The following is a 21,768-nucleotide window of genomic DNA, read 5'->3' as shown; positions in this document are numbered from 1 at the left end:
CTGAGCTCGCACAGAACTGTTTTCGCGCGATGGGCACCGCCAGGGCGTCCTCACCGTTCCCTCTTCAGGGACGCTGTCTCCCGTCCTCTGCTTTTCCTTACCCCTATCACGGGCTGCATCCTCCCGGACACCGACACTCCCTCCCTATTTAGCACTTCTTCCTTTGCTACATTCCTAACTTACTCCTCTCGCCATGACAGACGCAGCCAGCATCATATCCCGCACCTCTGGTTCGTCGGGCTCGACCGCACGCTCGTCCACCCGCTCCGTCTCCCGCGGCCGCGAATTCGTGCGTCGCCTCCCTCTCACTACCGGGCACACGACTCACTTTTTCGCAGTACTCATCTGGGCGCGGCGGGGTCGGCAACATCAGGCGCGCATCCAAGGATGACCTCACCCGCCCGCCCAGCACCCCGACCTCTCCGACGGGCGCGTTCGACCACGACGAGCTCTCCATGGCTCGCGGCGCGAAGGCCCGCGGTGAACCCCGACTCCGTGCGTCCTCACTCGCACAGATTTTCCGCAGCTGACTCGAGCAAATTGATCGTGCAGGCAAAGTCCACAGGGCGCGGGGGTGCTGGGAATATCCGCTCGACATCGATCGCCCGCGCCGCCAACCCTCTCGGGCGACGGCCACATGCGTTGACACTCGCTCGTGACGACCAGGCAGAGGCAGAGGCCGAGTACGAGCGCTGGTCGTCGCCGCCCGTCAAGAGGCCTCCCGGAACGCCCGCGTACGCCCCGCCTTTTCCCCCACACAGCTGACGCTGACGCACGAGCAGCGCACGTACGGGCGCGGCGGTGCGGGCAACGCAGCGGGCACAAAGCAAAAGTCGCCGAAGACGTCCAAGAGCCGCTCCGGATCGCGCTTCCGACCCGCTCCGTGTCCGTCGGGCCGTCCGCGCGGCGCGGGGCGGGAGATATTGCCCCCGGTGCGTCCGAGGACGCGGAGCGCGTCGGTGAGCTCGGCAATGCGGAGATGAGCCATGCGCGTGCGACGAGCCCCGACTTCCACGGCCCGCGTCCCCGCACCTCGCAGAGCACACCGGCCGTGGCAGCGTGGGCAACATCTTCCGCTCGCGCTCACGTAGCGCGTCCAAGGACCGCTCTTCGCACCCGCCGGAGGGGTTCAAGAAGATCTGGAAGAAGGTCAGCCGGAGCCGGAGCAGGGCGGCGCGCGAGCCCGTGTACAGCGACGGAGACGGCGTGATCGAACTGGATATCCGCGATACGAGGGGCGTGAGGCGGCGTCGATGGAGAGCGGGATCGAGTCGGTGCAAGCGCGGGCGAGCTGTCTGCGATCTCGTCGAGGAGCGGGGAGCAGACGTTGCACGGGTCCACCGGGGCGCGAACACCGTGACGGTGAGGGCGGGGACGGCGGGCAGGCGCGGCAAGAATGACTCGCGAGCAGGCAGGCGGGGCTCTTGGAGATGTCTGCGCAACCTTTGAGGAAGAGCGGGCAGCAGCGGGGTCGCCGCTCACGGTCGACGTCAAGCACCTCCATGCGAACCGCAGACTTCAAGTTCGAGGCGGAGCCAGTCGTACCTGATGCCCGGCCCCCCACCCGCCATGCCTGTACCGCCTATCCCCCGTCACTATCCCAATGCTCCTCCCCAACGTCTATGTATTTACCCTCGCCCCGACCTCTCCTCCTTCCTCGCCCTCATCTTTGCACATGTCTCCACCAACTTCTCCGAAATCATCCTCCGGCCCCCGCGCGTTTCTTCCCTTCCTCCTCGCCGTCCACCTCCACGCTCGCGAGCAGCGCGCCCTCCAGTTTTCAGCCGGAACAGCCTCGCCGCGTCCTCCGATACTCTCTTCCGCACACCCTCTCTGCCTCCTCTTCTCGCCAATCGTATTCATCCTTCACGTCTGTCTCGTCTGCAAGCAGCTCGAGTACGGCCATGCCGACTACGCCGACGTTTGCATGGCCCGTCCCGGCCGTTCCGCCGCTCCCACACGAGTACGCCGCCGACAAGGACAAGGGCAATGACTTGTCGGCCGGTGTGTCCGTGGCGATATTCCCGCCGGAGGAAGACGACCTCAGCGAGCACCTCGCGTCATTCCAGGTCTCCCCGACAAGTTCAAGCTCGCATTCAAGCCTGGGTTTGAGCGGGAATTCGAGTTCGAGCTGGAAGCCCCGACCGCGGACGATGACGCTGCCGACGCTGCACGAAGACAGGGAGTATGTATCTTTCTTTGATCTCGAATGGGAGGAACGCGAGTATAATGGGAGCGGGAGCGGGAGCGACGGAGAGTTTTCGTTGGAGGCGTATGAGTATAGTGACGAGGAAGGGGACGAGGAGGGGTGACTCGCCAAGTGCCCGCCTCGAGCTCACCTCACGCGCCTCCTGCTCATGCTCGCTGCTCATCCGTCTTGTGTTGGACTATTCACGCTCAGCGCGCACCTATCCGCGCGCTGTACTGCTTCATTTAGTCTCGGGTCTGTCTGGTCCTGGCTGGCATGTTTGGTTATGCCACATTCGGTTCGCTCACTCTCGTTATGGTCCCCGTTTGGTCGTTCTCATCTAGACCCCGTGTTGTCTGTCTTTGTAGCTCTTCCGTCCGCCCTCTGTCGTTTGACACCTGTATGCATCATCCGTGTGCTTCGTCGCCGCCCGCAATCCGCCAGCCGACATTCGACGTCAGTGCCTCAACATTCCTGCGTCCAGCTGCATCTGGCGGGCGATTCATATCGGACCTCCGTGCACACGCTCTCACTTGGCCTGTGGGAGCACATGCCCCCTTCGTCTTGGGATCGTACTAGACGTCGAGGGGCATGTGGAGACTGCCACCACAGACGCACACGGGCGCTCGCAGATTGTGGGCACGCACGCAGACTTCATTCTGTCGTTTACACCGCATCGCCGGCCCTGTGCGACTGCACCCGGGCGATATCCCCTTGACGGTGCGACAGAATGCCCTAGGGTTTGGGGCCTCCGATCTCTTCTGCTCGCGCAGCTCTGGAAACGTTTGGGCGGCGATACAGTGCAGGGCGCAGACTCGAGCCCGATGGCCGGTTCTGGCCGTTGCCACTGCTCCGCTGGTTTGGCTGCGCATTGTGATCGGGGTTGCGTATCTTTCCTCTCGAGTTTCGGCCACTTCGATCTGGATCACAGCCCCAGGGCGCGCCGGCAGTTGGTTCTGAACTTGCGAAGCGTCGGCCTGGCATCGGTGGCGTTGCGTGCCTGGCCCATGACACAACCTCGCTGCTGTTCTGTTCACCCTCGGTCGACGTTCAAATGTGCCGTGGGGCGTTGATTCTTTCAAGTCGTGTAATTGGTTTGCATACTCGGTTTTGAATCATATGGTCATGACCGGACCTTTGGGATATCTTAGCTAACTGATTCGATGTTTTACAGTGATGTGGCGCAAAGCCGCGACGAAGAGCGAGATACCGAGAACAAGTACTTCGAGAAGACAACCTCGATCGTGGACGACAGCCACGACGTGGGTTGAAGAAGATGAAGCACTGGTATACCGGATGAATTGAGGGCAAGGAGAGGGAATAACGGAACGCACGAAGGTATTCTCGCTGAGCAGAAACAACGTACCAAATAATGTACTGTCCTGTAACACTGATTTATAGATGTATGTATCCCTTTACTATCTTCGAACACCTCGGGGTACGTTGCATCGAGCCTACTTCAGGAACGAGGACGTTCAAGGTGTCCTCACTGGCGGTACCGGTCCAGACTCTCGTCGTAGCTTCACAACTCGGTAACACGCTTGCCGGCGGCCGTCAGTTGGTCTTTAAGTAGCAGCATATGTACAAAGCAGATACAAAGTGCTGACAACGATAGCGGAAGAATCGTTGCCCGCAGACTGACGTCGACAGCATATTGCGATCAAGTCGCAAGGCACGGTTGTCTTTGGGGGTGCTTATTCTCGCAGTCGAAGCTTCATTGGTCGATAACACCCGCGGCACCGTCATGAGAGGCCGCGGCCGGCTGCAGATTCAAATTACATTCGAGAAAGACTCGGGATGTTCGTACTGAATGTTCGATCTTGCCAAAGCCTTTGAGTTCCTGTCCGAGGCCAGGGACCTTGCGATGCGGGTTCGGGACAGCGGTGAGGCGACGACGGCCGACAACGACGGGTTAGCAGCCGCGCGAAAGGCACAAACGAAAGGCCTGGTACTATTCGGAGTATGCGGAGCTGGATTAAGAGGGAAGAATTATACCTGACATCGACAGGCTGTTAGCACTCGATGCCCGATACGTATGTTGAGACTATAACGTACAAAGCTATTTAGGATCGAGCCGTCTACACGCGCTCAGTCTCCAGCAAGCGACGATGGACCACAGAGCCCTCGCATTCCGACAAAGCAATGACAGCATGGCTCGAAGTCGCCTCAGTTGTGTCCACTCGAGTGACGCTGTACCAAGAGTATTCGCAAGCTCCCCACTCTGACTGAGGCTTCCAGGGCGCCGTCGCCGTGAGGCTGAATCCGACGTACTCGAGGAGGGTATCTGGGACGCTATAAAGACAGCGAGCCGGGCCAGCTCTGACACAGGGACGGATGTGCTGAGCCCACGCGCGAACGTGAAGGCCACGAGGGGGACGGCAGACAGTATTGGTAAGTGGCAATTCTGCGGATACGAGAGAGGGTGGGTCAGTCTTCGATAGGCAGCAGCGAGAATAAACGGTGACGGACGAGCCAAGTCTCTACGTCCTCTACCCCAGCGCTGTCCGGGTGGATCGGCTGATAGGCGTACACTTGGAGGACGCGCACGCTCTTCACTATGTTCGCGATCCAGCGCAGGATTTGCATGTTCGGAGAGCACGCGAGCACGACTGGCAGAGTCCTCTGAAGCAAGGACATGGTCCGGGGTGCCCATACCGAGTACGGCATCGAGTCCAAGAGCACGTCGAGGTCGTATGTGAGGTCCAGCCTGCGCACGAGACCTTCCAGCGGGATGGGGCAGGACGTCGAGACGTGGTCAAGGTGCGGCCAGCAAACCGGTTGGAACACGTCCTCGACGTAGCTACACACCAGGTTAAGGCTGTGCAGGTTCGGGAAGACATTAGTGAAAGTCTCGAGGCTCTGGAGGTCCCCGAAGATCTCGAGCTGTTGTACTTTTGGCCAGACATGCTCTGCGGGGACCACCAGCAACACACCCGCGACGCGCGACAATTTGAGTGTGACGAGGTTTCGCATGAGGCTCTCCAAAGCTTGGTCTGTATAAGACGGCGGGACATCCATGTCCGTCGGCAGACCGGAGAAATCGACCTCCAACAGGCGGGGCTGGCTGCCGAACGAGACAAGTACGTCCAGCGAGCGGGTTCCCGCGTGCAAGAACCGGACGTCCTGGAGGTTCGGCAAGGACGCGAGCGGCCAGCGGAACTCGGGCATCGTCTCGAGAAGCTCTTCGGTGTCGTGGATGCATATTGAGCGGAGATTGACCGCGTACTTGAGCACTTCCGCGAGGAACGCCATGGCGGCGGAGTCGAAGATACCGTGGGTGGGGGCGGTGCGCGTCGGCTGGAAGGCCGTTTTGTGTATGGTGAGCTCGCGGAGGTGAAAGATGCGCAGGGAGGCATCCGCGAGCATGGACGTGCAGAATTGGACGAGACGGTCGGGTCCCGTGCGGCGCCATGGGTGCCCCAAGACGACCTCAGAGAGGAACCGTGGATACGCTACGTTGTGTGCAGCACGGCATGTCAAGGACAGTCTCAATGCATCCGTAGGTTGCACCTCGGAGAGGATGACGTGCACTACATCGAGGTCTAGCGAGAGGAGGTTCATCTTCGTATGGCGAACTGCTTATTGACTCTATGAACATGAGGATGAACGCATTGATCTGAGATGCGCACCAATTGAATTCGGATCGTGCGAGAAATGATGCCACGAAGGATCCAGGGCGAACCCGTGTCTGTACCAGTGACGATTGAGAATTCCTCGATAGTTCTATCGAATCACATTGTGAGTCAAGGTACCGTTACGCGAATGTGCCATTCATAGGACCACAGTCAGTGTGTTGTGGAGGATTGAGAAGTATCGAGGCGCCGCGAGTATGTATGGCCAATGCGACATGATCAACCAGTACTGCTTACCGCGTTTGTGATCGTGTGCAGCCCGACCTACTACGACGCACTCCCAACTGGTATGTCGCAGATGACTTGACTGAGCGCGAGTAGACTTTCCTCAAACAGGATATAGACGGGTATACGAAAGGTCGGCACACGAAGCGCAAGGCGCGCTCAAGGCGCGCTGAGCGTGCTTTTAGCAGCGCACTGTTGCCTCATGCGGCGGTCCTTTCTTTCCATATTAGTGAACGATCACAGAGGTCCTTTATGACACTGGTGGATCGAATATAAATCGGTACGTATGTCGCACAATCTGGCAAACATCGTGCAGCTGAGCAGGGAGGAGTACCGAACCTAGAGAGCAGTGGCGGTGAGAACGCATCCACTCGGGTGAACACAGCCATATTCACGCGCCGTTACTACTCGGAGTTCCTACTTTGTCTCACTCTGACCTCACGGTCACTGGAGCCAAAAGTCGCAGTGTTCGAAGTAATAACGTACGGGCGGTCATGACAGGTCGTGATTAAATAGAAGAGAAGAGACATGGGTCGAGTATATACATGCACAGAAGGTTGGCGGCAACGAGCGGCGAATCCATCAATACGAGAGGACGAGTGACGAGAAAAGTGAAAAGTCGAATTCCGAACCGTAAACATAGACAGCGAGGCGAGGAGGTAGACAGACAAAGAGAAGAGGTGATGGATTATAAGTGCATATGTCTGAATAAGTGCGACTACCTCTGATGAGTACAGCCTTTTCAGGACTGCACGCAACCACGACGACGACATCCGAGTCCATCTATACTGATCCATCCGGTTTGACTCGCCATATGACCGCGGCCGCGGCCGCGCTGAGGACAAGCACGCCAAACGCCGTGGACAAGTTCGTGAAATGAGGCTGTTCGCGTCCGCGTTCCGACATCAGAGGCTGGTCTGGATAGTACCCGGGGACAGCACTTACAATCTCTTTAGGTGGATCCCTAGTGCTCGTATCCGTCTGCGAGTCTGTTGCCGTACAGGAGGAAGGGTCAGACCGGTTAAGTGGGTGGAGCAACACCGAGGACTCCGGCGTGAGAGGGAAGGGCATACCCTGCGCAATCTTGTCCTTGCCGAGTCCAAACTTGCCTGCCATTTCCGCGAGATGATGCGTCTCCATGTCCGTCGCGCTCGAGGCGTCGGACACAGCCCACGAGGAACGGCCTGTGGATTCGGGGAGCGAGCCAGCGTCTGATACTGACGACGCCGACGACCCGGGTAGCTGATCCTGGCCGCCCCCCGTCGACATCGACCGCGATCGCGTACGCCCACGCGACGCACTCGTCCGTTTCTTTCGTGTTCGCGGTCGCGTCGATTCCGCCGACAGGCTCCGCGGACTCGGAGGCGTGACCAAGCCTCCGCTATGCTTGAAGTTGCCGTTGGGCAGCCCTTGCGGGTGCTGCTGCCCTTGAAAGACCGAAAGCACTGATAGACCGGACTCGAGCTTCGAGACGGCGTTGCCGAATCCGTCCTCGAGTCCACGCATTCGCACCTCCCACTCCTCGCGCGCGCGACGCAACCGCTCCCGCTCCTCCGTCCACTCCTCCTGCACACCAGTCCAACGTCCTTCGACACTCTTCTTCCACTCGTTCACGATCTCCGTCAGTGACTCGCGGTCGCGGTCATCGGATGAGGGCGAAGGTCCCTGGGGTGGCATCTCGACCGCCTTTACAGCTTCGGCGAGCTGCTCAGTAGTCTCTGCCTGAGTCTGCACCTGCGACTGCGTTTCGTGGACAAGGCTCTCCAGCGAAGTGACCTTCGACTCGAGCATTTGGATTGTAGACTGGGCCATAGTGTGCTGCGCCTCGAGCGAGCGCGAGAACTCGAGCGCCGTCTCGAGCTGTTTCGACAGCGTGTTGAGGCGTTCCATGAGCTCGTCGGGTATGGCGGCGGTCGGAGGCGGCGGCGGGGTGGCGACAATCACTGGTACGGGAGGTGGCGACGGCGACGGCGAGCGCGATCTCTCTGCGTTCCTTTGACGATCGCGCTGCTCTTGCTCCTCCTCGTCCTCGACCATACCCATACCCGTCGGCTCTGGCGTCCCCGGTCGACCGAGTTCGTCTCTCCGTCGCCTCCGCTCTACGTCGTCTTCCGCAGCCAGCTGCTCCTCATCTTCCTCGTCCACCCTCTCCAGCTCGTGTGGGACGATCGTGTTGATGCTTCGAGCGTCATCATCATCGGACATATAGTGTTCTTCGGACGATTGGTCATGGCGCCAGTTCCGCACGCTGAGGCTTCGAAGCATCTCCATCTCGCGCCGACGTTCTTCCATGAGCTCGCGCATCGTGCCCACTTCGCGCTTGATGGCGTCTTGCTCTGCAAGCATGTCTTCTAGCGTCCGGATCTTCTCGACGTGAGTAGCGAGCGACATCTGGGTCTCGCGGAGCTGGCTCTGCAACTCGTTTAGGGCATTTGTGTCATGCATTTGTTGTTGCGACGGCTCTGGGGGTGCCTGCGACTGAGGCGGCATGACGGGGGAAGGACTGAGGGGTAAGGAGGGAGATTAGGTGGCTGTTCACAGCTGCTTCAGTCGTCGTCCTCAAAACTGGTCCCAGAGAGGACGCACCAGATTGCCCCCGAGCGTATCATGGATCTCATTCATAGCGTTGGTCAGTGAGTGCAATTCCGCGCCCGTGTCTCTGCTCTTCTGCAGCTCGCCTTGGAGCCGGGTCAGGATATGGTCGAAGGTGAGGCCACTCTTGCCTGGTGGGCGCACATTCCCGCCCATGCCACCCATACCCACCAAGCCTTGCGGCATGGACGGGCGACGCTGCTGTCCTGGTACGCCGTTCGCAGAGGGCTGTTGCTGGCCCGCAAAATTGAAACCGCTTCCGGCGGGTGCCTGCCCCGCGACAGTGCCGTAGCTGGGCGGGTTCTGTTGTGCCTCTGCCCGTGCGGCGGCCTGCGCATCTTGGTCGTTGAATACGCAGAGAACGCGCGCTGCGACTTTGTGGTGAATGATGGTCTTGTTGTCCTCGCCGACGATGTCGATACCGAATTCCTGACGTGCAACATGCCTGTCTCAACGCGAGGGACGTTGGCTATCGACGGGTGAGGAACGTACGACGATGTCTTCGGACTTGAGCTCGAACGGCTCAGACTCGAGCCCTTCGGGACTCAGCCTCTCGCCGTTGATGAACGTTCCATTAGAACTCTTGACGTCCTTGATGTAAATCTACACGCGGCCGGGGGTGTGGTGAAATTGGTGAGATTATTCCGGCCGCATAAACCTGCCTCGCGACGTACCTTTCCACCCTCCTCCCAAACCTCAGCATGCTGCCTACTCAGCACCTTCGAGTCGAAGAATCCATTGCGTTCTGCGGGGACGGTCTTCGCGTTCGTCTGGCGACCGATCTTGACGCGCAGGTTGTTGACGAGCGAGATGTGTTTTGGGACAAATGAGTCGTTTAGCGGGTAGAGGTAGAGCGCAGGGAGTGTAACGGGCACGACATGGGGCGGGCTGGAGAAGGGGGCGGGCATCGTGCTGGACGTCGTGGGCGTCGTCGTCGACGATGAGCAAAGGGAGCGTTTGTTTGGTCCGTGTTTGGCCCTCGCGCACTGACTCCGCCACGTGCAACGACGCGCGCGCCGGACCGCCACTGCCGCTCACAGTGACCACCGCACGCACTCCACAGCCTGAGGACAGCAATAATATGTAAGTTACTACCGGTATTACAGTAGTAGGTAGAAAGTACGTGTATCGCATCCACCTTGGACCACGAACAAGCCACTTTGAGTGATGTATTGATAGATATATGTAGATCACATTTGTAAATACACTCAAGTATACTCCGTGCGGTGATCATTAGAAACGGACGGAACCAATGTATTCCACTGGCAGCCTGAGGAGCATTGGACGTGCAGCGTTTGCCTGGTCAATGTACGGTACCCGAGTAGTGAACGTACATAGGGACGTCCATCAATCACTCGAAGAAGATTCGACGTGCGCATTTCAGACACCGAGGGAGCGGGGCACCCATGAATGCCAATTCCCGCTCAAATCCGATCCGCACCCAGCAATAAGTGGCAAGCCACAAGCAACGATGGCCATCTAACTCCACAAGACGTGGTAACAGCGGACGACATACAGACAGTAGTACAAGAGGCAAGAAAACACAGCTCGAGCCAGACAGACAGCAAACGAACACACAGGTAGAATACATTGGACTATGCATCCTCGGACAGCGTACAAAGCGGGGATATTGAGCGATAAGATAGCAAGAAGACGTCGCTTGGCTGTCTATCCAAGAGACATAAGGGATCCTCGTTACGGAGATCACGTTGCGACGGAGAGCGTGTATAAAAACTCCATCCTTCTCTGCTCATGAGGTTAGCCAGCGTGTCGAGAGACGCTAAAATGAAAGGCTCACAGATTAGGCACCAGCGGTACGTGCGAACGTACGCAGCTCGTCGCGGATACGCTTCCCTGGACCGCTCTCGAGCTGCTCCAACAGCGGCTCCTGCGCCTTGCCACGCATCTGCACGCGGAAGTACAACCGCGTCGGCACGGGGAGGCCCTCGCGCCTCGGGACGACGCCGATGCTGATGAACTGCAACGTCGGGATATGCACCGCCGCCAGCCGCGCCGTCTCCTGCACGGGCCGCCCGAAGCACACGGGGTCGGTGCAGTACGCGAACGACAGGCCGACCAGCGGCACCTTCTCGAACCGCCGGAAGAACTCGCCCTGCGGTCGCACGACAGTCAGACTCCCGCTCCGGCGTCAATGGCGAGCACAGCGCACCAGACGACTCACCGTCCAGTCGTTCACGTTCTGCAACGGCGGGAACATGTCGTGGTTGCCGGCCACGGGCTCCGGCGGCGTATACGCGACCTCGAGGAAGCGCACCTGCGAGATGACAGGCACGAGCCGCTCCACGATCGTGTCGCCGGGCTCCTCCCTGATCTTGCACGACAGCACGACTGGCTTCGTCTGCGTGAGCAGCTTCACCGTGCGGTCGACCACCTGCGCCCTGCTCAGCCGCGTCTGCACGACCCCGAGCACGTAGCGCAGGTCGAGGCGCCGGACGGTGCACGAGAAGAACGGCAGCGGCGCGCTCGTGTCGACGTGGTCGAGGCTCGTCCAGTTGGCCGTCGGCGCCTCCTCCTCGACGGAGCACTCGGGCGCGAAGGTGATCGTGCGTACGTTGGGAACTCGCGGCAGACCGTCGACAGCAGCGGTACGCGCCCACCGAGCCCGAGCACGCGGACGCCCTCGCCGACGTACTCCGGCCCGAAGCTCTCGAGCAGGCACGCGACCTGCCAGAGATTGACGGTGTGTAGCGAGGGCGCGTACTCGTCGAACGCGGCGGTGTCGCCCGCCACGCGTGGGCCGTCCTTCCACATGCCGAACTCGAGGCGGTACGGGTGGCAGGTCGTGTTCTTGAGCATCTCGAGCGTGCACTTGCCGACGAGGTAGAAGCTGAGGTCGCGCAGGCGCGAGAGGTGGGACATGGCCTCGGCGACGGCGGGCTGGTGCTGGAGCAGCGGCTCGAGGTCGCGGATGGTGATCTTGCGGAGGTTGGTCGCCTTGCGGAGCATGTCGGCGAGGATCGCCGCACAGCTGAAGTCGGCGACCCATGCGCCGCTTCGGTCTTCGCCTTCGGAGCTCACGAACGCGCCCTCCTTGATCTCGAGCACACGCAGGTGGCGTATCCGGTTGTGTGGGTCGGCAAGCATGTACCTGGGCCGATGCGTCAGCTACGGCGCTGTCGCGAGGCGCATGACGAAGTAATGCGTTCGTCCTCTGTCCAACACCGGAACGTCCATTCCAATTCATTCGCGCAGATGAAGAGCGTCTGCTCTAGCGTGTGAGGGGCAAGGAATCTCGGTCGCGCGCTAGCAGCAACTGAATGGAGAGACGTGCGCCCAAGTTTTCCATCAGACGATGTCTTCGTCCAGCCTCCAATCTGCTGTCAACGTGATACCACTACCATTCGGTCAGGATGTGGTGCGTCTCGAGGGGATGCTGAACGACCTTCCTCGCCTCCACCCTGAACATACAAGGGCTGCCTCGGAGTGCGCGCTCGCTGCGAGATGTCCGCCGCGGACGGCGCGCTTGCTGCCAGGCACCAAACATGCAAGAAGAGGACGATCCCCACCGCGCGCTATCAGGAAACTTTATCGAGGTCTATGCTCGCTTCAGCTGACCCACTATGTCAGACGTAGGCTCCGAGTCCATCGGATGACAGCCAACGGACGCCTTCTACGGCTCACGTAAGAGAGTCCCCTCGACTATGCGAGCTATGCCGAGGGGTCTAGCGGAATATCGCCAGCAGCTTTCACCGGTTGCGAAGGATGGGGTACTCGGGTGCCAGGTGCTGGTGCCCTGAAGCGGAGAGGCGAGAGCGTTGTAGATAGCAGTAAATGAAGAAGGGAAGGGCGAGCACGATCGAAGCCATGAATGGCGAACAGAAGGCTCACCTGCAGAAGAGAGTGATCTGCTCAGGGCCGTCCATGACGGAGGGGCCGCCGAGGACGACTTCGGAGAGGAAGCGGGGCATGGCTGCATCGTAGGCGTCGCGGCAGGTGAGGGCGAGCTGCATAGCGTCGGCTGGGGCAACAAAGGAGACGATGGTGTCGAGGACATCATGGTTGAGATCGAGGAGCCTGACGGGGGAGAAGCAGCGCATGGTGTTGGGCGAGCGGAGGAGGAGGACATCAAGAGGGACTAGAGATGCGAGACGGGTATATCAGCGGGGGCGTGTGGGGCAGCGCTGGACGCACCTGTTTTGGGGTAACGCTGGATGGTCAGCAGCATGGTGGGCGCTGTCGAGGACGACGACGGCGGCGGCGGCGAGAGGACGGGGTGGTGAGTGAGAAGGAGGGAGGAGCCGCCGACCCCAAACGGGACAGGCAGCGGGAAGGTCATGCAGGGTCGTGTCACCGGAAGCTCCGTGACAGGCCAGCGACGCGCTAACAGCGTCCGACGACGCGCGCGCCATCCTCCTCGTCGGGCGGCCCAGCGACAAGCACGCAGGGGCAGCGAGGAGACGGAGACTGAGCAGGAGCGAGAGCGATGTGCAGATCGACCTCCGCCGCTTGTCTTGCCCATCGATCTCCGCCCATCTCGCCGCGAGCCCTCCCGCCACCTTGTCTCAAGCCACTCTTCCTCTCCGCTCACTCCGCGTTTCGCGTCGCGTTCTACGGCCTCAACAGCGACCTCTGGTGCGTGGATGAGCCCAGGATGGCATAGATGTGGTCATCGCGACAATTCTCACCGGCCCGAGACCAGCATTCCTGCGACCTCATCCTAGCCAAGCAACGATGTGTACATTTTCTCCGTGATCTGCACCACCTCGATCCGCACGACGGTCTCGCAAAACCCGTCTGAGTAGCCGGTCTGCTCATTTCTTCGGTTGGGTACGACAGGGTATGACTTGACTACCTTCTTCTCAAGCTTCTGCCGTCCGTCTGCCGGGACCGCATGTTCGTCTTCGACCCCAGAACGCCTAGTAAACGGGTTATATGCGTGAGTATCTTCCTCTGGTACCACATCCCACCTTCTTTGACCTGGGCCTGGGTCACCCAAGCTTCGTGTAGGATATCACCTTTTGGCTGCTCCGAGCCGCTTACCGGGAATTCGTACGGAAGTCGGTGGACCTGTCCGGCGGATCCTGTGCAAGTCGTCGAGCCCACGACATAGGAACAGTGAGTCTCCCAATAACCTGCATTCCGTCCGTCGACGCTTGTTCATGCCGTCGGTCTCCATAGCACCACATGGGTCATGATATCAGGTACCACCCATTGTCTACAAAGTCTACCATACGGCAGAGCACCTGTAATCGCGCCCTCATCATTGAGCCTCATGTGGCCTGCGTATGTACCCATGCATTCATTCATGTCGATCCTAACATGCACAGTGCGTGTAAACTTCGCCATGATCACACTTCGCGATCGACCCCAATTCACTCTGCGTGAGCGAACGAGATACATGGCCCAGGCGCTGCTTTCGTCTAGTTGCAGCCGGTATTGCGAGGTGACAGAGGCAGTATCCACCCTGGTGTATGGTGTGGTGAGCGATATCGTTACAACAGCTGGACTCATCGTCCCCGTAGTATTGTGGCTCGCTAAATTCATGCTACTGCGATTGAGATACACTCGTCCGCAGCCGGACAGTCCTTTCAATGCCATTCACGACGTGGTACGCCATCACCACCACGGCTGTGTGCCTGTCAATCGACGTGCTGATCCGAATGGCATGCGCTTCCGGCACTAGTAATGTGTGGTTTTGTATTGGTGGACAGCCTCGAGCAAGTACAAGGCACAACCGGGTTCGCATCTCGAACGTCGATGTCCTCCGCAATTCCTCGACTATGCCCTCGAACGGACCCACTCACTATGCGAGGAAAAGATCCAACACAGCTTCGCCGTTGACTGTCGGGCTTCGACGCGAGTTCTGGGACCCAAGTTATCAAGGAGCAGGTGCAGATGCCTCCGCTCGAAAGGAGTGGTTGTACGTGACCTACTGTGCTCCTCCGCGCCCGATTACGCGGATCTTGACGCGACGATCCTCCCACTGCAGGACCAGACTCAGAAGAGTCGAGCTAGAGCTGGGAAGAAGCGGCGCCACGCCCATCCGGCCACGCGCTCGCGGCGAGCTCCCCGTCGACATCTGGGAGCGGGTCCTGAACGAGTTCCGGGACCACCCCCGCGTGCTGTTCATCTGCGCGTGCGTGTGCAGGACGTGGTACTCGCACGCGAGCAGGAGCCTCCCGCGGATCGACGATGCCTGGGAGCTCGCGGGGCGCGCGGACGTGATGCGCGTGGCGAGAGTGTTTGGGTGGGAGTATCCCTCCGTCCGGATGCAGCGCAAGTGGCGCGCCGTCGTGGTGCGGGGCGGCCATACGACTCGCTCGCTCGCGCACCTGAAGACCTTCGCGGCTGCGCTCGCGAAACAGCTCTGCCGCATAGACGAGCTGGAGATACGCAGCGGTGATTGGAGGCCAGGCTCGGCGGACGCACCGACGTTCGCTCGCTTTTCTGCGTGCATCGCGCTCTCCAGACTGACTCTGCGTGGGATCACGTTCCCGTCGACGACACTCGTCGCTAAGCTCATCTGCGCCTTGCCGAACCTCGCGAGGCTCTCTATCGTCGACGTGAAGACCATCGAGAAGCGCCGCGGTCACGATCTCTGTCTTCCGCATGGCCGACCTCTGCGGCTACGCTGGCTCTTACTGGACTCTACTGGGGTTGATGACGTTGTCGAGTTTCTTGCTGATGCCGACATAATGTGTAGAGTCACTCAAGCGACTCTAGTCATCCGTGCCGCAAAGCTAGGGATGCTCACGGATCCAGAGACTTCAGGCTATCCTGCTTTCCTCCGAGGCGCCACGTCTCTTGAGACGCTCACCGTCGAGCTTCGCGACAGTGACAACCACAATCTGGGTCTCAGTAGGTTCCGGCCCTATGCACTGTGCTACTGAAACTTAGAAAGGGCCACAGTGAACGCTCTCAGCCTCGCTACGAACCATACGTTGAAGGAGGTGCACTTCGTGTTATACCAAAATGTGGACTCTATGCTCTTGTTCCGCAACTACAACACGTCACTCCTTTCTGGCCTAACACCCGGGCACCTCTGCAGAATCGGGATCAAGTTCGTCGTCGAAGATAAGCCGGGTAAGTGACACCATCACTCAGCCCAATGGCCCTTCTCACAGAGTCATGATCGCAGGCCAACTGAGCAGCGCCGCGCACTCGGGTGTCCCAAATCCCCAGCTCAGGCTCATGAGGGACCTAGCCAACGACTTGGACTTCTCCGCGCTAGACCATCTGCTGTCAAGTCCGCGTTTCGCGAGCCGGTGGCTGGCGGTCGTCATCTCGCTCGACGCGTCCTGGCGGGTGAGGGATTCATACGCCGTCTGGAAGAGGCATGTTGAACGGCAGTTCGCGAAAACGAGGCGGACACATCTAGTCTTGTGCGTGTGTACGTGGGTGCATTTGCGCTCGCTGGACGAACTGACGTGGACCTACTCCCCCTCAGTGTCTGGGTTGAGACTTGAGCTGCACGGGTGTCTCGTCTGGAGCCTTGTTTGGCTGGGTTCATATACGCCTGTACTCTTGGTATCCTCGTGTATGTATGTCTTGAAGGCAGCCGCAGCAAGTATCCGACAGTGTCACAGTAGATGCTTCAATATCACTGCTTCAGGCGGCGTGCCCGAGGCGACGGTGATACCCGTCTTCGCAGCCTACCGAGTAACTCTGAGTAACGGTGAGTAAGGCTACAGCCTACATGCATCACACTCAGGCTACATGCCATGCACATTGCACACTGAGACCGGAGAAAGCAATACTGCGTACTGATCACGTGGATATACGGCGGCTGCTTCTGTGGGAGCGACACGGGAGCGACATGTACTGTACCGTGACATGAGTACAGTACGTGCGACGTATACTTGTGTCCTTCCCATCGGACGACTCGTACCCCGAGTCCTGGACTACGCTGAAACCTCCATCTCCGCTTGTGCACCGACTGACTCGGTCTGACAGAACCATTGCCAGTATACTACTACTCCGTTCTCAGTACACGGTATGATTTTACTTTTTGGTACTCTACCAACCGGCTCTTCTGACGGTGCATCGTCCCAGGACCACAGCATGGATCCATTTGCCGTGCTCAATTATGATGTTCTGAACATCATACTGGCGCTGTTACCTCCTTCCGACGCGGGGAAACTGGCTTGTACCTGCCGTCTCGCCTACTATCACGCGATCCCACATCTCCTATCCGACGTCACGCTGGGCCTTCACTTTCATCGTCGACCCAAATCGCAACTCGCGTTGTTCTGCAACTTCGTCCTGTCCGACGTTCCTAACCGCGTGAGCCTCCTCCGAAAGCTCCACCTGCGCCGCGATGCATTTCCCTGGGTCGAGGTCGAGATGGCAGGCGCTGTCGGCAACCCGAGGAGTGGCCGTGCATACATGGTTGACTACTCGTTGGCCGGTCGCTTGGCAGAGGTCATCCAACAAGCTGACAGACTCGAGGAGGTCCTCATAGCGAGCGCCGATCCTCTGCTGGCGTCCGAGCCACGCTTGGTGGACGCTCTAGCAAGTCGACCACGTCTCTGCCGTCTTGACCTGGGCAAGTGCGGCTCAACAAGTCTCGAGTGCGTCTCACGGCTATCCGGGTCGGAGGTCCGCTCGCTCACGCTCTCCGTTGACGACCAATATGTCCGGCAGAGCTCCCTCTATCACAACCTCTCGGCATTCGCACGCGTTTCAAAAACTCTTGAAGTGTTGGACCTGGATGACGCGATACTCCTAACGGGCGACCTTGACCCTGACTTCGTCCTTCCTTCGGTGCGCCAGCTCACTCTACGAGGTTGGGCCGACTTGTCCGAGATCCTACGCGTCCTCCCTAATCTACGCGTCCTCCACCTCCACACCTGCCGTTTCAAAGCTGCGCCGCTCTCCCCCTCCCTCGTCGACTTCTCTCACGCACAGCTCGACGAGCTAATCACGGACGCCCCGGTCCCCCTCGCGTGTGCCGTTCGGCGCGTTGAGCTTCGGTTCAACGCGTTCCTGCAGCACCATGCGCTCGCGATGCTCGAACGCATGGACCCGGTCGTCCTTTCGTGCCACGCAGGGTGGAGTCTACCGTCGAGGAGCGTCGCGCAGCTCTTGCCGAGCCTGCGGTTCCTCGAGCTGCATGTGAAGTGGCGGATTGCCGACGGCGTCCCGGACACGCCGTGTGAGGCGTGGCTGGTAAGCTGCGAGCCTGCGGTATACATTTTAGGTACACTCATCGCTTCGCCAGATCAGCCTCGTCTCCGTGTTCAGTCCACTCAAACTTGCTGGCCTGTGCCTCCGTATCGGGCCTGGCGTATTGGTGGATCGTGCGAGCAACATCGACCAGGACGCGCTCGTGCGGGATGTCGTCGACGCGTGCAATCCTGCTCTACGACATCTCGGCCTGTCGTTCGCCGCACAGACGTCAGGGAGATCATCGGTGGCATGGTGGCGTTGTGTTCGAAGGAGCACAGCGGATACTCAGACGCAAGTTGAGCGTCTGTCTGACTGGGAGGGCGAGATGGTTGCACGTCAGGTATGGACAATGACACGTAATACTACGTGAGTATCTAGTAAGTCCTGAGATGAATGCATGGTGCTATGCGCTTAGGCCGTTCCGTGATGTCTGCCACCTCCACACCTGGCGATTCGAAGGCGCTCTTCTCTCGCACTCACTCGTTGATTTCTCTGATGTACACTTGATGAATCTTTCATAGCCACAGACGCAAGTGTCCTCTCATGTACTCGATGCGTCGCGCCGGGCTCCGGTTCAACACAGTTCTGCAGCACGACGCGCTCTTCGGGGCGCTAAGTAGAACGCATGGCAGGGTAGAGCGTCCCACGAGACATGTCGCACGGTTCTGTCGAGTCTACTGTCCGTCGAGCTGCATCTGCTGCCGGAGGTATGGTCGGTGAGCTGCTCGCTCACTGTTGCCCGTTTTCTGTGCTGCTTTCTTCTAGAACAGCCTCGTCTCTGTGCCCGATGGGTTAAGTTCGCTGTACTGCGCCTTCGGATCGGACCTGATGTGATGGCGGAACTCCATGAGCTCGCACGAGATGTCGCGAACATACACAGGCCTGCCTTACAAGCCCGGATGGAGCAAACAGAGACTCGGCAGGGATTCATGTTTGTAATTTCTTTGACAGACAAGGGATCATACACTGATGGAAGAGGGAGTGAAATCTCGAAGAAGTACTAGTGTTTAATCTGTATATGATCTACGACTTCGGATGGCAATTTGTAGAGTAGTGATACGGGTTGAAGGAAAAAATCGGCCGCCGACGGGCTCGCTCCATCCATGCATCCATCGAAAACCCTGGCACGAGCGCCACCCAAGTCGGTATCCTGAACGTAGACGTGGATTCTCGGGGCTCGCTCCAGAGTGACGTTTCGGGTTCAGGGTTGTGGAAGACGATGTCCAGTACTTCTTCAAGGCCCCCTCCTTCTTCCGATGATGCCATGTCGTCCGCCTTCGATACCGATACATCCAAGGTCCACGAGCACCCCGACTCTCGAGTCTAAGTACGTCGGTCAGCGCTTCAGCCCTTGGTGGTGAAGCAACCGGTTAGGTGACTTACATTCCACCCGGTCCGGTCATGCCTCTCAGGTGCGAATTCACTGTAGAAGGGAAACACAGCACTCCCGGTGGCGTCATGAGCCACGGAGTAGAGAATGCCGTACATGACTGTGAAGTCGGACGCCGTGTCAACACAAGGAGCAACCCTGATGGTCAGGCGGCGAAGCCGTTTACTGTGATACACCGCCAGGAAGAGGTACGCCGCTGTACCAGTGCAGTCAAGTCGTGAGTGCTTCCAGTATTCTGCAATGCTCCCAGTCCTAAAGCTCACCTAGTTGGTCAAGGGGCAAGTCGTCGTAGATCACGAACCCTAGATGAGTTATCGACTCTAGGTTCACTCCAAACCTCGCGTAGTCCCGATATCGGAAGCCACCAAAACCGGAGACGGGAGCAGCGTGGATACCGAGTCCAAAGGAGACGAGTTGCTGCCTAAATCTCCAACTTGGCGTTGTCGTGACACACGCTAAGATGTCATACATGTCAAGGCAATCCAGATCGAGGAACCATGCCTGAGTAGGGTGGCGGCCGACTGGTGATACCCGGTCCAACGCACGTTCTGAGGCTACAGGCGGCACATGGTAACATTGTTTACTCACCACCGAGATGCTGCCAGAACTGACGGCACACAGTTGAGGTAGATTTCGGATGATCCGGACGAACATCCCGCTCGATGGTAGCTCGACGTTGTGGAGGTGGAGATTGCGGATTGCTCCCATTGCAGGCATCAATGACACCCATCTCAGGCTGTCCACTGTCATTGGGTTCAACTCTCCTCCAATCGGCGTGACTCGTCCAGCTCCCCATACAGCATCGGATATGCGCGAGCTGCCATGTCTACCTGCGTATTTGGAGAGCATCTCGGCGAGTGTCTCAAGGCGATGGACTGGCAACGATCCAACCAAGCGGACGTTACAACAATCTGGCAGCGGAAGATTGGCTGGTGCGAAGCCTCCTGGGCCAGTACCAGAGGCGACGTGCAGATCCAGCACCCTAAACAAATTCTCCAGCTTGCCCTGGCGACTCGGAGATGATGAGCGGGATTCGTGGCTGTTTTGCTGTGAAGTTGTCGACGCGAAACGAACGTCGCGGAAGGTAACGGTGTGCAATTGGACTAGAGCGCACAGTACGCCAGCGAGAAACGTGGGCGATGGGAGTGTAACATGGATGAGGTCTAGTCGGACGACTGCCGATGTGAATAGACCCTGAAACAACTTCCGTTCATCCTCCACCTTCCATAAGTTGTCCGTTAGGCACAAGTGACCGAGTTGATGAAGTCTGTGGAGCTCCGTGGTAAAAGCCTCGAGTCGTGCCGGCGATCCTTTCAGATCGACGGTGATCTTATGAACTTCAGGGGTAAATCCTGCAGCTGCTAAAGACGACAGAGCGGCCTCCATGTCGGTTCGGCAATCCAAACGAAGTTCCCGACGTGGATACGGTTTTTCTCCAGCACGCCCTTCTGACGGAGGCGTAGGATTGGGCAATGCGGCGTGATTATCCTGTTTGTCCACTGAGACACCGTAGCAAGTAACGTATCGCAGGTGCGTTAGGGCAGATACCACATTGGCAAACATTGTGGTCGATGGAAGTGTGACATCGACGAGGTGCAGACCACGGATTGTTGTGAACGTGGATAAGCATGAGAAAAGCCTTGGTGCGTCTATGTGTCGGGTCTTCAACACACCATTAGAGATGTGAAGGACTTCGAGTCGATGCAGATAGCCGGAGAGCATGGCAGCAAAGGTCCCGAGATGCGCCAGCGATCCAGAATGGGTAGCATCTCCTTGGATATGCACCTCCCGCGCTCCTAAGATGCGGTTTCGCGCAAGGCTTGAGAGACGTGCGACCTCTCTCTGCACGCGCAGCTCGATGCCCATGCCGCGCCCGTGAGGAAGATACTGCTCCACGAGATGATGCCATCCTCGGCAGACGGCACCAACAGTCAACAGTGTTGCCCAGTCGTCGTGTAGATGATCGAATATCATGCATGCCAACTCGAGGGGCAATGTTTGAGTGCGTATCCTCTCCATCATGCTTGGTAGAAGGGGGCTTCCCTGTATGTGCATTAGCTCGGCTACGTATCATCAGCGGACTTTTTGCCATGAGAATTTACCCAAGCTCTCCGGTTCAGGCTCAAGTTCCCTGCAGCCTTCACGTTCAAGAATTCTCTCTTTCCGACGTCCGATACTCCAAGTCAGGCTGTTGTCTGCGAATAGCGTGTGTGTATGACGCGTGGATATCGATGACCGGCCGCCGAGAACAATGTGGACCAAAGGTAGCAAGGTCAAGTCCGAGTCGTCGAGTGCTGAACGTCACGACTCTGGGGTTGAGTGGAAATACTACTAGACGAGAGATACTTGATACCGCGGTTCAGACTGTAGTAGTAATGGTACTGCCACGTATAGCCTCGCGCGCCAAGTATCATAGCTTCTAGAGAAGGCAGTTAACTTGAATTGAGAACCGTGATGTATGATAATTGAAACGTTAACGCCAGTACGGGCCCGGCTATATATGTACCAACGGAGCGCGTAGTACACGCCCGTTTTGACCTCATGTCTCGATTGGCTGAGCTCGGTGACATCCGCGGCCAGCGTTCGGTCATCAGCGGAGCGCCCACGGGACA

At 58.6% G+C, this 21,768-nt stretch overlaps 7 protein-coding genes across 7 annotated transcripts; 3 read left to right on the top strand and 4 right to left on the bottom strand.

Annotated features, from left to right (window-relative positions):
* Positions 1-193: 193 nt before the first annotated feature.
* On the top strand, positions 194-2,312 carry B0H18DRAFT_1122940 (uncharacterized protein; the record flags this gene model as incomplete). Its single annotated transcript, XM_048034608.1, has 7 exons — positions 194-289; positions 339-480; positions 527-734; positions 783-801; positions 854-1,051; positions 1,102-1,362; positions 1,416-2,312. The coding sequence occupies 7 exons, from the start codon at positions 194-196 to the stop codon at positions 2,310-2,312; spliced, it is 1,821 nt and encodes a 606-aa protein (XP_047889110.1).
* Positions 2,313-4,615: 2,303 nt separating this feature from the next.
* Positions 4,616-5,749, bottom strand: B0H18DRAFT_957846 (uncharacterized protein; the record flags this gene model as incomplete). The annotated part of the gene is made up of 1 exon (XM_048042629.1): positions 4,616-5,749. The coding sequence occupies one exon, from the start codon at positions 5,747-5,749 to the stop codon at positions 4,616-4,618; it is 1,134 nt and encodes a 377-aa protein (XP_047889109.1).
* Positions 5,750-6,828: 1,079 nt separating this feature from the next.
* Positions 6,829-9,545, bottom strand: B0H18DRAFT_1086818 (uncharacterized protein; the record flags this gene model as incomplete). The annotated part of the gene is made up of 7 exons (XM_048032097.1): positions 6,829-6,957; positions 6,991-7,195; positions 7,220-8,523; positions 8,550-8,576; positions 8,632-9,066; positions 9,130-9,240; positions 9,312-9,545. 7 exons carry the CDS (start codon positions 9,543-9,545, stop codon positions 6,829-6,831), a joined length of 2,445 nt encoding a protein of 814 aa, XP_047889108.1.
* Positions 9,546-10,438: 893 nt separating this feature from the next.
* B0H18DRAFT_957844 (uncharacterized protein) lies at positions 10,439-12,934 on the bottom strand (the record flags this gene model as incomplete). Its single annotated transcript, XM_048042628.1, has 5 exons — positions 10,439-10,750; positions 10,820-11,217; positions 11,256-11,746; positions 12,487-12,733; positions 12,790-12,934. The coding sequence occupies 5 exons, from the start codon at positions 12,932-12,934 to the stop codon at positions 10,439-10,441; spliced, it is 1,593 nt and encodes a 530-aa protein (XP_047889107.1).
* A 1,364-nt stretch (positions 12,935-14,298) lies between these two features.
* On the top strand, positions 14,299-16,225 carry B0H18DRAFT_1030417 (uncharacterized protein). The gene is made up of 5 exons (XM_048030031.1): positions 14,299-14,518; positions 14,588-15,456; positions 15,508-15,681; positions 15,737-15,980; positions 16,046-16,225. The coding sequence occupies exons 1-5, from the start codon at positions 14,379-14,381 to the stop codon at positions 16,062-16,064; spliced, it is 1,446 nt and encodes a 481-aa protein (XP_047889106.1). The 5' UTR covers positions 14,299-14,378; the 3' UTR covers positions 16,065-16,225.
* Positions 16,226-16,364: 139 nt separating this feature from the next.
* Positions 16,365-18,203, top strand: B0H18DRAFT_664005 (uncharacterized protein). Its single transcript, XM_048039028.1, has 2 exons — positions 16,365-16,591; positions 16,651-18,203. Exon 2 carries the CDS (start codon positions 16,660-16,662, stop codon positions 18,064-18,066), a length of 1,407 nt encoding a protein of 468 aa, XP_047889105.1. The 5' UTR covers positions 16,365-16,591; positions 16,651-16,659; the 3' UTR covers positions 18,067-18,203.
* A 586-nt stretch (positions 18,204-18,789) lies between these two features.
* B0H18DRAFT_1122933 (uncharacterized protein) lies at positions 18,790-21,178 on the bottom strand (the record flags this gene model as incomplete). The annotated part of the gene is made up of 3 exons (XM_048034607.1): positions 18,790-19,089; positions 19,150-19,352; positions 19,420-21,178. The coding sequence occupies 3 exons, from the start codon at positions 21,176-21,178 to the stop codon at positions 18,790-18,792; spliced, it is 2,262 nt and encodes a 753-aa protein (XP_047889104.1).
* Positions 21,179-21,768: the final 590 nt, after the last annotated feature.

This window comes from Fomitopsis serialis (assembly GCF_022376445.1).
Source record: "Fomitopsis serialis strain Sig1Antser10 chromosome Unknown B0H18scaffold_86, whole genome shotgun sequence".
NCBI classification, from domain to species: Eukaryota; Fungi; Basidiomycota; class Agaricomycetes; order Polyporales; family Fomitopsidaceae; genus Fomitopsis; species Fomitopsis serialis.
The sequence above is the reverse complement of the archived record's forward strand: the minus strand, read 5'-3'. Positions and strand labels throughout refer to the sequence as shown.

Coding starts and splice junctions, on each gene's coding strand:
- B0H18DRAFT_1030417 (XM_048030031.1), top strand. CDS start 14,379: ATGCCCTCGAACGGACCCACTCACTATGCGAGGAAAAGATCCAACACA. Junction 14,519..14,587: donor TCCGCTCGAAAGGAGTGGTT/GTACGTGACCTA, acceptor CTCCCACTGCAG/GACCAGACTCAGAAGAGTCG. Junction 15,457..15,507: donor CAACCACAATCTGGGTCTCA/GTAGGTTCCGGC, acceptor AAAGGGCCACAG/TGAACGCTCTCAGCCTCGCT.
- B0H18DRAFT_664005 (XM_048039028.1), top strand. CDS start 16,660: ATGGATCCATTTGCCGTGCTCAATTATGATGTTCTGAACATCATACTG.